General features: G+C 42.7%; 1 protein-coding gene across 1 annotated transcript in view; it reads right to left on the bottom strand.

The window, feature by feature from the left end:
• Positions 1–13,172, bottom strand: part of ELL2 (elongation factor for RNA polymerase II 2) — a 40,418-nt gene that overhangs the window by 26,941 nt on the left and 305 nt on the right. Inside the window, exon 2 of the mRNA XM_026044063.1 lies at positions 1,403–1,450. Coding sequence (XP_025899848.1) covers positions 1,403–1,450 — 48 coding nt within the window. The remainder of the gene's footprint in view (positions 1–1,402; positions 1,451–13,172) is intronic.

The following is a 13,172-nucleotide window of genomic DNA, read 5'->3' on the forward strand; positions in this document are numbered from 1 at the left end:
GAAGTTTATTCTAATATTCACATGCATTTTATTAATTCACAGTTGAAATTCTTAGCTATATATTATTCAAACTGTTTCAATGGTCTCTTACTGAAAAAGCATAAGTAAGCTACATAAACAAAAGATTTCTGATCGTTGCCATCTCAAATGCATACCATCTTTCTGAATCATCAGAATTTATTGTACCTTCTGAGGCTGCCAATCTACTGTCACCCCTTTGCAAAACCCTCCAGACCAATTCTATCCATAAAAAAAAAAAAAAAAATCTTGCTTTTTAAGTGTTGGAATGGGACATTACCCCAGAACCAAACAGGCAGACATTCAAACTAGGAAATCATTGATACGAAGTCTGGCTTTGCAGCGTGTCAGGCTCCACCTCCACATGCAGGGCTTCATGCCAACAGACAGGTTAATTATTTATAAACTGAGGACTTATCTTGAACAAATGAAGTAAAACCACAACATGTTCTAGGTTTTGTAAGCAAGAAAACAAACAAGTAACACATTTCAGCATGATTACATGGCCACAGGGATACAGGAGAAGCCCACATTAGTGTCTAAAGGATGCTGCTGCATTTCTCTGCGCTGCTGCTACAATGCCCTACGGTTATTTAGGTACTCTGGAGCACAATTTCATGGGAAGCTTCAGCAGGTGTTAGTTCACATTCCCACTTCCCTGCAGCAGCCTTAGCACCCCTGGAGCTCCAGGCAGCACACCATGAAGCCCATCACCCAGGAGCTTGGGTTGTTTTGCCCCACTACTTTACAGCCAAACTCAAGTGCCATTTCCCCTTTTGATGGTTGCATGGATTCCAATGGAACTGTGCACCCTGACACTCCATCCTTGAATAGTTTCTGGTCCAGCTATTTTGGCTAACCATCTTAGCCAAGCTGGTTATTTATTCCAGTAAGGAGATGTGTATATATATATATATATACACACACACACACACGTACGTGTTTCTTTTTTGACAGTGTAGTCTGTACTGAGAATAACCTATACTAAGAAAGGATTTTCTTAGAAGCACTCCTGAGTTAAGAGGATTTTGCCTGTATAGATAGCTTTGTTACAGATATGATTCTCTCAGAAACCCGATTACTCTTCAGTCAGACTTATGCTGGAACAGGACCACAGTTTCAAGTACTTCTGGCAGACGTACTATCTTACAACTTATTTCTTTTCTTTTCATATTTAGGCTAAAAGGGGATACAAACAAGAAAAAAAAAGTGTATTTGAAGCATCTCAAGCATGAAGCTCACACTGAGCTATAGGTCTCAGTTAAGTATACAATGAAGCACATCCAGATCAAAACACATGGAAAAAAAAACTTTCACAGATTCTTTAAAAATTTAACTTATGCTGCATTTATTTGTCAATATAACAAAAGTAGAAAATACTCACCCCTTGGAGTCCTTGAAATTGAATTGAAGGCCGAGACGAAATAAGATCCTATGGGAGAAACAAAATGCAGGCAATGAAATTTAAGTAGCTTCATTCCCACCCAAACTTGTCAAATAGCCATCACACATTTCTGAACTAAAGGAATGTTCAAAATTACACCAAAAGTCTCCAAATTTTGCATGTATGGATATCGAACATATTGGACATCTCCAAAGTATAAGTCAGATATAAATATTGGCAATTTATAGATTTTCTGCATCTTTAACAACAATTTAACTTCTTACAGATAAGTTTAGATTACTGCACAGTTTTATCACTGTCACACATTAAAAACTAATGCTTTAATATAGTCTGTGATACAGTTCTTCCACATGAAGAAACACCCAAGCTCCTGCTTGCTCCTTGGCATTTGTTTAGTTTTTGAACAGATTACTCAATGGCTTCGCTTTTAAGTGCATTTTACTTCTGTATAAATATACAATTCAAGCTGACACATGATGTAGCCCACTTGAAAGATAAGAAAAAAAAACATGGTCTTAACCACTACGATAGCATTAATGCCTCTATTACTTGATCGATCGCTGATGACTGTTGATTACAGCAGCGACAAACTTCCATACACATAAAGATGATGGCTTTGACAGGATGGGAAGATTTGCATCACGCAGACAGAGATTTTGTTTTATCAGAGGTTTTAATCTCGTATTCTGTGCAGCATTACCATGAAGAATATTTGAAACATTGCAAACAAAACTGCCTGTCAATGGGGCTTTCAGGCTGCTCGCAGACGTGTGGGGCCCCTGTTTTCCCCAGCTACAGGAGGATTACCACTCTTTTGAACTTAACCACTCTTAGGCTAAACTAACACTCTCAATCCACATACATTTTAAGAAATGAAAAAAAAAAAAAATCAACATAAGCAAGAAGGGACCAATAATCTCCAAGCTCTCACAAACAACCGTGGCTTCTTCACCTAGACATTGGCCAAAAGAAACACGCCACACAGCCAGAAAGCTGCCCGTGCACAATAGTGACTGCAGCCTATCCCAAATACTGAGGACGTGCACATCCTGCACCTCTCCTGTGCTCACACTGCACACCACGCGTCGAGTAAAAGCAGGAAGCTTGTCTGGTTGGAAACCACTTTTCTTTGGCGTACACTGCCTTGTGCTCACATCAGCTCCTTGGTGCATCTCCCCCAAAGCGGTAAGCACGCTTGTAGCTCCTCTGAGCACCAATGCCAGCTTCGCCCAACTTCAGCGAGTGCTCAAACTGCACTCATGTGGAAGGAGGGGGGGAAAAAAGAAAAAAAAGAAAACAAAAATACCACGAAAGTCTGGCTAACTAAATGTGCTAGGTTTGGTCAACTAGTTCATCATTACTAAAATGGGATTGTAGGTCCCACTTCTGCCCTGCTTCCAAGCCAGAAGTTCTTGCTTCTTTACTCTGTCCTACCTCACCCTCTCCAATAAAAAAATCAGCTTGCTAATCCAGCAGAAAGTGACCCACCTTGGGCTTGCTAAAGAACTGAACCTGTTCATGGAGAGGTCTGACAACTGACAGTGCAGCACAGGGTAAGCAGCTCAGCACCATCACACGCTCCAGGGAAAGGTGAAGCCCCCAGAGGCACAAGGGAGGTGGAAGCAGTGTCATGAAAAGTGACCGTGCTTAGTTGTCATGGTAGGAGGCTCACACAACATTGTTTTGTACGTAAAACATACAATCTTAAGCACTGCAGGGCTTGAAATGGTTTGCTAGAGATTTATGTATTTCTGGTGAGCTTTCTCATTCACAAGCCTTTTGACTTAAAATTTACAATTTTTCAAAGTGAGTTTTAAATGACTAATTTATATATTTATCAAGGCAGAAGAATATAGCTCTCAAAAAATGTGATAGGTTATAGATGCGTTACTTCTACATACTAACGTACTGTTACAAATTCTGATATTTGTCTGCAGCTTCAATTGTTCAATTATCAAAGGAAAATTCACTGTTCTATACAGAAAGTGATGTACACTGTACACAGTGAAGAACTTTACAAACCACCAAGTCAGCCGTGCTAGGCCTGTGCAGGCTATTATGGCAGCCATTGCACTTTTACAGTAGCTCTTAAGAGTTTAACGTAAGTTAGTTTTTGATCCAGAGGGAGCACGGTAGCTGAACCAGCAACCTTTTCTATTTCAGTTAGAAGAAATACCATAAAAGAGTCTAAATTCAGCAGGTTGTCAAATCAAAAGGTTTGTTCTGCTCCCTAATGCATTATCTGTAGCCCTGGACCTTACGAGTGGGAGAAAGGAAGACAACTCCCTCTTAGGAAGCCTTCTGCTAGTCTTTATTTCAAATTCTGTTGAGCCTACCACCCGGAACAAATATTTCCTTCAGATATCCCCGCTAAGCTTTCACTTAAGGCATGATCCCTGGAACACAGGGAATGCCCTCCTGGGTGAATCCAGGCACTCAGGTGGCTAACAGTGGGCCAGCTCATCATTCAGCTCAGCAAAAGAGATCTTCAACGTGGGTGGAAGAGACACATGGCAAGGGCAGAAACTCAGCAAACATGGGGCCTATCTTCACTCTCCTGCCCTCTTGACCATCTCTTGCCAGCGCTACTGTGCAGAAGCCACTGGCCCTGTAGACACATTAGTGGGACTTTTGGTACTGCCTTCCAGTTCCCCGTTTTCTCCCTTTTCATTCTCCTGAGGTCACTCATTTACTTATGTATTTTCTTATTGCACAGGCAATGTGAAGATTTGGAGAAACCATGACATGGCACCAGAAGAGGCTCTTCAGGGAAGAGAGCACCCAGGACCCCTCTCTCCTGTAACTTCATGCTTCCTGATGAGCCACACCAGCTTTAGACAGCAATGAAATTACATCCTCTGCATCTTTCTTGATGCCTTTCCTGATAATGCCCAACTTTTTCTACCCTTTCTTGCTGCTGCTGCCCATCAAGTTCATGATTTCAGAAGACCAAAAATCGAAACTCTAAAATCTTCTTTTAACCACTGCTGCCTCTGAGTTTAGTGCCATACGTATTTACCTTAAAGTTAGCTATGCTGAAAAGTCACTTATCACTCTTTTTCTAGTCTCTCATTCAGGTTTGTGATGTCTTTTTTGGAGTTCCTCAACATCAATGCCCAGCATCTGAAAAAGCTTAGTATTATCTGCAAGCTTGGTTATTTCACTTAATACCTTCGAGGTCACCACTGGGCACGTCAAAGACAAAAAGCACTCCAAGACTGCCAAACTGGGAAACTAAAGCTGACTCGTTTCTATTCTGAAGAGCAGCCACCAAGCCCTACCCACTTCTCCATAGCTTTTCTTTGATAGGAATTTGATGCTAACACTCACTTCACTTGCATCCAGCTGATGATTCCTCTGCCTCCTTCCTCTCCTCCCCACCCACCCTGGCCAGTTCAGCCTCAGGACCGTGTAACAGTGCACACCTACACCTGCTGTGAGTCTGAGCATGAACTCCAGAAATCAGCGCAGCAATCAAGGGAAGCCATCCTGGAAGAGCTGCTAACAGCCTAGACAAGCAGCTCAAATGCACCACCTCACTGCAGCAAGAGGACAGATGTCAATTCACCAAAAAAACAAAGCTGCAAACAGCGTGAGGCATATTGTACTCGAATAAGTATCACTTGCATCTGAAGATTTTATTTAAGATGAAGACTTCCCTACACAGGACTGGTTTGAAACAATTACATTAAGATCTGAAATCTCCAATTTTGAAAATATATATTATATATATATATAAACAAAATAAAAAACAAAAAGGGCTACCCAGCTTGACCTCTCTACACTCACTGTGTTGTTCAACATTCTTTGGGCAGGGAATATGTCTGCTTGCTAGACTCAAGGCTCAACCACTTTGTTTCTTTGTAGATAACTCCACTTTTATAGGTACTATCCTTGTGTATAAGACTATTTTTTGTGACTTTTTGGGGTGAATTGTCTCAGAGTGGACAGAAGATGCCTTTGTCAACAGTAAATTAGAGATTCTGACAAATATTAAGCATTATATGTGTTTTGCTAACAAAAGCCTCATGCAGGAGGATGCTGGGAGAAGATGCAGTTCCAGGATACAGGTGCTTCATCAGCAACGCCAGCCTAAGGAGCTCCTCCTCTCCCTCCCGCCTTGCTGCAGGTTTTCCTACCTGCCTCAGGGTTTGCAACCACCCACAGGGCCTGTAAAAGGTTATTTGTTCTGTTCACAGCATGGCCTTACATCAGCACAACTTATGTCAAGGAATTATAGAGGCCTCACAAAAGAAAAGCATCATCATTTGGAAAGAAAGAGTATCCACACTGATTAGGTCTATTAGACTGTTACAGAAACAGTCTCACAACCACCCAGAATATTTTCTCATGTGCACATTCTAGCAATCAGTTCAGTCAGGTCACACTTGCAAACTGCTCCCCTGGTTAGAACCCCCAAAATAGCAAGCTAGGCTTCCTTGTAATGAAGTTTAGAGAGCTAGTCTGAATTTCCAAATGTTTAATGTACTTAAATCACTGCTGTGAGGTGACAAAACTATTTTAATACATGGATATGGAGATACAACATTAACTTAGACTCTTTGGTGTATGCATTCTGATTATTCTTGTAATTACACAGCTGTTCTTCTCCATACCCAATGTCTTCACACAATCCAGACAGTATTCAGCGAGCAGGAAAACTCCAAATATTGGAAACGTAAGATATGCCAAGACACTACAGAAACCAAAAAGGCACAGTGCTCAATTACCCTGCAAGTACTTCACAACCATCAATGCATTTATTTCCATATTTGCCATAAGGGTTATTAGCATTTTACAGAAACCTGAAGGACAAGAATATTATGAACAGTATTATCCAGTAGTTTTGAGGGTCAACTGTGAGAAACACAGGTTCTAATTTTAACTGACACTCTGGCACTCCATGTTCCTGCTTACTTTCATTGCAACACAGACCATCTTATGGTAAATTGCAGTCCAAATGAGAGCTGCTGCCAAAACATCTCTCTCTCACTGCTCGGTGCTAAATCCGGACTGCCTGTACTGCTACCAGGACTGGAACTGGGACAAGACAAGCAGAACAAGTGAGCAGCTGCAAGCAAGGAGCGCTTCTGTGGGAGCGTGCTGTATCAGCTCGCTGCGTCCCCTGGAACCACAGCGCTGGAGCAGGCAGGCTTGGAGCACGGGAGATGGCAGCACTACTGACTCAGAACGAGGTGCCCATTTCAGGGAACCTGGCAGACACATCTACCCAGCTTTATTGGGAGGGGAAGGAAATGCATTTCATCTGCATGGCCATCAACTCCTGGTACCAACACCTAGTGCACAGGTTATGTGGCGTGTACAGAAGATACTTCTTTTCACAGTGACCCACAAATCAGTACAAACTGCTGGTAAAGGACTAGCATTAAAGCAACTCCACTGCAGGGATAGGAAACAATCCAGCAGTCTGTGATGGATAACCTAATTGTCTCAAGATTTCCCCCCGCCGCTTGCAGTCTCATTGACTATAGTGCCCTGACGTGCACAACAGGCACTTTTAGTCACCTTCATACCAGATCCCTGTCCAGGACACAGGCCAGCCTGTAGACTAAACAAGGTAAAGGTTCGAGACAGGCAGGGGGAATAATGCTATCAATAGCACTGGAAGAAAAATGATATATCTTTCACCCTTCCCCCATTTCAGTTTTCTTCTGGTCACACCTTTGCACAAAAAAAAAAAAAAAAAAAAAAAAAAAAAAAAAAAACCTGCACCAGACGGTAAAAAAGTAATTAAAGAGAATAGTAAATGGTCAGAAGGACTGCCGGGCTTCTTTGTAGCAGAGGCAGCTTTAATGTGTATCAAAACACAGCACTATTTTTCATATAGGCCAATTAGGCAGCACGGTGCCTGTGCAGCTGTGCAGCCCATCTATGAGCTCGCACAGGGGGGCAGATTAAGCAGCCTCAGGCACTCCAGTTCCCTCCTGTGTGGAGCTTGTTGTCTCTAACAGAGACGTGAGCTCAGGCTGCAGCCTTTCTCTCAACTCACCCCTTAAAACTCTTCTCTGTTTAGCTACTGCACAGAAATTGCAGGAGTTAAGATTTTTTCCACTATCAGTTCGTGAGGACACAAAAACAAGCATAGTAACATCACCCAGGCCTTGTTGCCATAAGAAACCAAGTTAAAAATAGCTTGTGATCAGCCAATTAATGATGAAAATGCATTTATATCAAATCCCTGTATTGCTTAAATCAGAAATTCACTTCGCAGTATCCCTTGCGTCATTTTGAGATGTATGCAGTCTTTGACTTCAAGAAATCAAACAAAAGTAAATTACACAACATATCAACAATTTTTATCAGTACCTTCAGACTGGTATCTCAGAGGCAAATGCAGAGACATCACAAATGCATGCCTTCTTTGCACAGAAGGGAATATTACTCTAAGGTAAGACTACATAGCAGTAGCCCGTGTCCTTGCAGTAGATTTGGAGAGTGACATGAGCTCTGCTTAAGAGAGCCTTTTGCATTCACATCATTAAACTGAGGTTATGTTTCTTTCCTTAATGTAATTCCTGCCTTGCCTTTTTTTCATGTGCTAGCTTATTCCACTCCTCTTCTCTTTGAAAAGGGAGTAAAGGTAATGAACTGATCTCATTCAGAGCTCCAAGTAATTCTGGCTCCCAAATGCCTCAATCAATCCCAGTTACCGCAGTTTGCGGGGTCCACTTTTTCAGTCTCCTAGGGCTTATTTTCTTGTTTCACCATAGTTAGTTCTCTCTCTAACCCCTTTTCAGTCCCTTGTACCCCATCAGCAGCCAGGCTGCTCATCCAGAGGCAGCTCCTCCCTGTGGCCAGCTCGCTGGCTCCCTCACACCTTTCCCAAGCCAGTCCTTTTAGCTCCATTTAAGCGTCAGCGTAACTCTTCTGCATACTGCAGCTTCCCAAAAAAAGTCAGCAATGCATCCACTTTTGAGCAGACTGATAGGCAAACAAAAGTCCTAAGAAATTTCCCATGTCTACAAACAGAAGTTCACCCCCAAGCAAAACACTAGCAGACTTTTCCAAAAGGCCAAACCTTTCTAACTAAGAAAAGTTTCTCAACCACCCACCACAAGCCCCAGCAGTTTACAGCAGAATTAGTCAAGGAGAATTTCAACCCAGCCAAGCGAAACATGGCTGAGTGCTATGACTCCATTTCAGTTGCTTGGAACACTGGAGGGACATCAGGCAACATGAGCAAACATTGCACTTCATATGCTTACTAACTTTAGTGTCTCTGCAGCTGGAGCATCTGAGTGATTATTTAGAGAATAAATATTCACCTAAACTGAGAGTGATTTGGAACTGAAGAACTCAAATACAAGACACAAAGTCTCAGGAGTCGCAATCATCCTCTGATCTGAAAAGCTCAGATTTTACAGGCCAAAAACATTTTCTTTAAACCCATGCAGATTAGGATTTGCTATTGAAATTGTTTTTATGTGAGCAACCAAAGCTGAAACTTCCCTCAGGAAGAGATGCTCGTTTTGCCAAAAGCTGTGTCAGCTGAAGGGCCCCCACAGCTCCACAGACCGAGGGGGCTGCGGTCCTCCCCGACCTGCCTCAGATGCAGCCAGGATGTTAGGTCTGGCCACCACCAGTGAGAACCTCGGAAGGTGGCTCCATTTCTCTTGAAGCTGTTCTTGCTCTACTAGTTCTGATGATCACAGAGCACGCCAACTTTATAGTTATGCCAATAAAAAATGTTTTTAAGTTTCTGCTGGACCAAGGGTAGAGTTGCATGCTGTGACTTGAGCTAATCTAACATCTGCCACTGCACAAGGCAGGCTCTGCTCCCACCTCTTATCCTAGTAGCACACTCTCTACTCCCTTCCATGATGTCAGGTCTCATGCTTGTCAGCCCAGTACTAAGACGGCAGGAAAACGAACCCTGCAACTAAATAAAATGGTTCGAGCCAGTACCAGAGTCATACATAAGAGTGGAGAGTTCGATGCAGCACGGCTCGGAAAGTCCTTTTTGGCAATGGTGGGATACCAAACCAGCTAAGCCTGGCTGCGTGGTGTCTACACCGTGTCCATTTAGACCTGCCTACCCTAGCAGGCATGGGGTAAAGATACCACATTCCTGAAAGGCATCTCGTATCTCTCACCATTCTCTTCTCCTGTGGAGCAGCTCCAATATACTGCTCCAGTTCCTACTTCTGATGGCAACACGCAGTACTTGACTGAACTAGAGCTAAAGTATTACTTCCTGCTAAACAGAACTTGATTATAAAACAATTAGTCACGCTTTAAATTAATGCTGTCACAGGTAATGTTCAAGTATTTTTACTCATGCGACTTAATACTAACCAAGCAATTGGAAACAAGGATGTTCTGCCATCTGAATTCAGCCTACCCCATGCCTTGAAAGCAGAGTATATAAAGCTAAGGAAGAAACCAGGATTTGTCACTACCTATACAAAGCTGAAGAGACAAGCCTTGCTGAAAAATGTTCTCCATCTGTATTTCTGAGGTTGGAGATTGAGGTGAAGCACTGCTTAGATTTTTTTCCAAGAAGAATTCAAGAACTTAAGTTTTCCTTAATTTTCATAGAAGCTAAACAGATCCTTATCCACTGTAACAATCACAAGAGAGAGTGTCTGTCTTTATGCAAACTCTTTAAATTTCAGCGTTCAGCAGTCACCAAGCCTGATTACATGTTGCCTAGGTTCCACAAGCGATGGGATGGGGGGGTTATCCCCAGTTCTCACCTCTCCACTCTTTCTGAAATATTGCTTGCATTATGTAGATAAGATCTTTCAACACAGAGCAGAAGCGAGAGCAGACCTGTAGGTTGGTTTTTGTGCACACTTCATAGCATTTGTTCCTCAGCAATGCTTTTAAGCCTCAATTAAACATTTTTCCACTTGCACAGTGAGAACTGAGATGGGTCAGCAAGGTAGTTGAGCACTAAACTAGAATAAAGGTATTACCAACTACAGATCCATAAATTCTGCCCTCCTGAGGCACTGCAGTGAGGTGTAAAGTAGTACATTAACTGGAGCTATTTAAAAGTTAAATGGGTAGTGTGTCTTCGCAGCTCCCCATTTCGCCCCGTAAATGCCAATATTTTCAAATGCTAAAAACCTCACCAAAATTGAAATATACTAACTTTGAGGACCACTTCTTGAATATCTGGCAAGTTTTTTTTTTTATCCGTGCAAAAATTAAGATCCTTAGACTCAATAATTTATAAAATGACCATTTTGAAAAACAGACATTTCCATGGCTAAAACAAAAGTTTAAGTTTTATATGATAGATTTATTCTTTCACTTACCAGAATGCAAATAAAAGTTTGCACTGCCCCTCACATCAGATTATGGTAAAGTGGGACTGCTGCAAAGTTGGGACTCCCATGTACAGTTATGGAGATGAAAATAGCAAAATATGAAATTAGTCCAATATTTTCTTGATCATAATCACCAGAAGTAATTCATTATTCAGTTTATTATATCCTGAAGTCTAGATATACTTTTTTTTAATAAAATGACATGAACTTGGAAATTGATCTTTCTAGAAGACAGGGAAACAGTTTACCAAAGTTGTTTCAGAAATTATAAATAATTAAACCTCTCCCAAGAAGTATTTACCTGCAGTAAACAGTTTTATTGCTGTCAGCACAATTGCCAAGTTGTCATATGTCTTAACTAGCGAAAGCGTCCCATTTCAAACTACAGGATTAGTACATCACTGCTGTAGTGTACGGGTAACCTTTCAGAAAAGAACTTAAAATTACAATGCCATCTTCTGATGGGGAATCATTTAAACTCCTCGGTACTAGGCTCCAATCACAAGGGAAATATGCCAGTCTGAAAAGTATGTTCCATGTGCATGGTGCTCCCTGTGAGCAGGCAACCTTTTTTCCAAGACCATAGAACTTGTTCATCCTGAATAATTACTTTAAATTAGCTTTGTGCTTTAAGGATCCTCACACCTTGAAACATGGCTGCAACTGCACATATCAAATACCTTAGTCACTTTTAAATACTGTGTACACAGAAGTTCACTTTAAACCTTTTTATTGCCATAAAATTGCTTCCATAGCCAACTTGCAGGGTTCCTTAACCCACGACTTCCAGAGGCCAGCAAAGAAGAGCTTTCTAACTGCAGAAACAAAAACTAACCAATTTGGCCAGAAAGCATAAGGAAGAGCTGCTAGAAGTTCATGAATTCAGCAACACAATAGGGAGGCTGGGCAACAACTCGCAGCTTCCACTCGGCCTTTCAGACCTGAGGGCCTTCTTCTCCAAGGCAAGCTTCTTGGCAACAGCTGTGTCTTTAAAGCCTGCGAGGGCTGAGTGACATCCAGCCGTGCCTGGGCCATGGGCTCTGGGGAGCTGGCGCTGGCATCCAGCCCTGCCTCGGCACCGTGAATAATGCACAGGAGCCCAGGGGCTGGGAGGCACGGCCGCGGCTCCGGGCTGCAGCAATCGATGCTCGGCATCCATCCGGAGAAAGGAGGGGGAAGCAAATTCCCAAACTAAGCGTTTCTCAGAAATAGCTGCAAATCCCCACTCAGGAGAGAGAGAGAAAGGGAGCAAGTGCAAATCAGAGCGTGAGTGCCCTGGAGCTGGCAGCTTTCCAGGCGGTGGGAATCGGAGGCCGGCAGGAGAAAGCAGCCGAGCAGCGGCGCAGTTCTGCAGCAGGGAAGCAGGGGCCGGGCAGGCGCTGCTAACCCCTAAGCGCAACATGGGAGCGGGCTGCCAAGCACGCTAAACGAAGCAGGGGATGCCAGCGCACCGGAGGAGCCGGGCAGCGCGCTCCAACGCTCCATTTTAGAGTAACCCACTTATTACAGAGGAAGGAGAAGCAGTCATTAGTCATAGGGAAAGGAGCAATTTGGGGGTCAGTTCTGGGAAGCCCAAGTCTGAGTCAGTCCTTAGCGTGAAGGAGGATGTAAAGGGAAAAGAGCAACCGGGTTCGGAGAAAAGAGCCTGGTGTCAGTCAAGAGCTTATTGCGAGCAAGTCACCGCCGGGCTTCCCGTCTCATTTTAACGTGATGACTTCTAACTTTTCTCCTATCTTTAAGACGTGTTGCTAGAAGCTGATTCAACAAGCAAGGCCTTTTGGATAAGAGCCCGCTGGCACGGAAAGGGGAGAGAAGAAAGAGGGGAAAAAAAAAAAAAAAAAAAAAGAGAGAGAAGAAAAGAAATGCTACATCAGCACCTCTCTCTCTCTCCCTCCGCAGGTCCTGCATTGCACTACCAAGAAAAACACACCACTCCCCAAAACCCCACTCCTCGACGTGACACGGAAAGTACAGACCATAAAGGGGAAAAAAAACAGGTATTTAAATTGAAAGGGAACATACAGGCGAATTAGCGCTTAATCCTTCACCTCCTCGCAAGGTACAGCCTCTTTTAACTCCACTAAACGCACCGAGGGCTCAAATTTCTACCAGAAAAATACGTTAAAGAAAGAAAAAAAGAAAAAAAAAGAGAAAAAAAAAAAAAGAAAGAAAGAAATGAGAGCAGCTACCCCGAACACAGCTCCCGAACGGCAAGCAGGATTTAAAGTTAATTTTGGCAAGAGCCACCAGGAATTTTAAACCTGCTCCGTCGTCTTTTGAAAGAGGCGAGCGCCGTCCGCTCCCACTCCACATGAAAAAAAAAAAAAAAAAAAAAAAAAAAAAAAAAAAAAGGAAAAAGAAAACGAAAAAGTGTCTATATTTGTATGTATATGATATTAAAAAAGAAAAAAAAGAAAAGAGAAAAAAGGGAAGAGGCCGGCACTCGGAAGGTC

This window comes from Nothoprocta perdicaria, unplaced genomic scaffold (genome assembly GCF_003342845.1).
Source record: "Nothoprocta perdicaria isolate Ctin4 unplaced genomic scaffold, notPer1 scaffold_35, whole genome shotgun sequence".
NCBI lineage: Eukaryota > Metazoa > Chordata > Aves > Tinamiformes > Tinamidae > Nothoprocta > Nothoprocta perdicaria.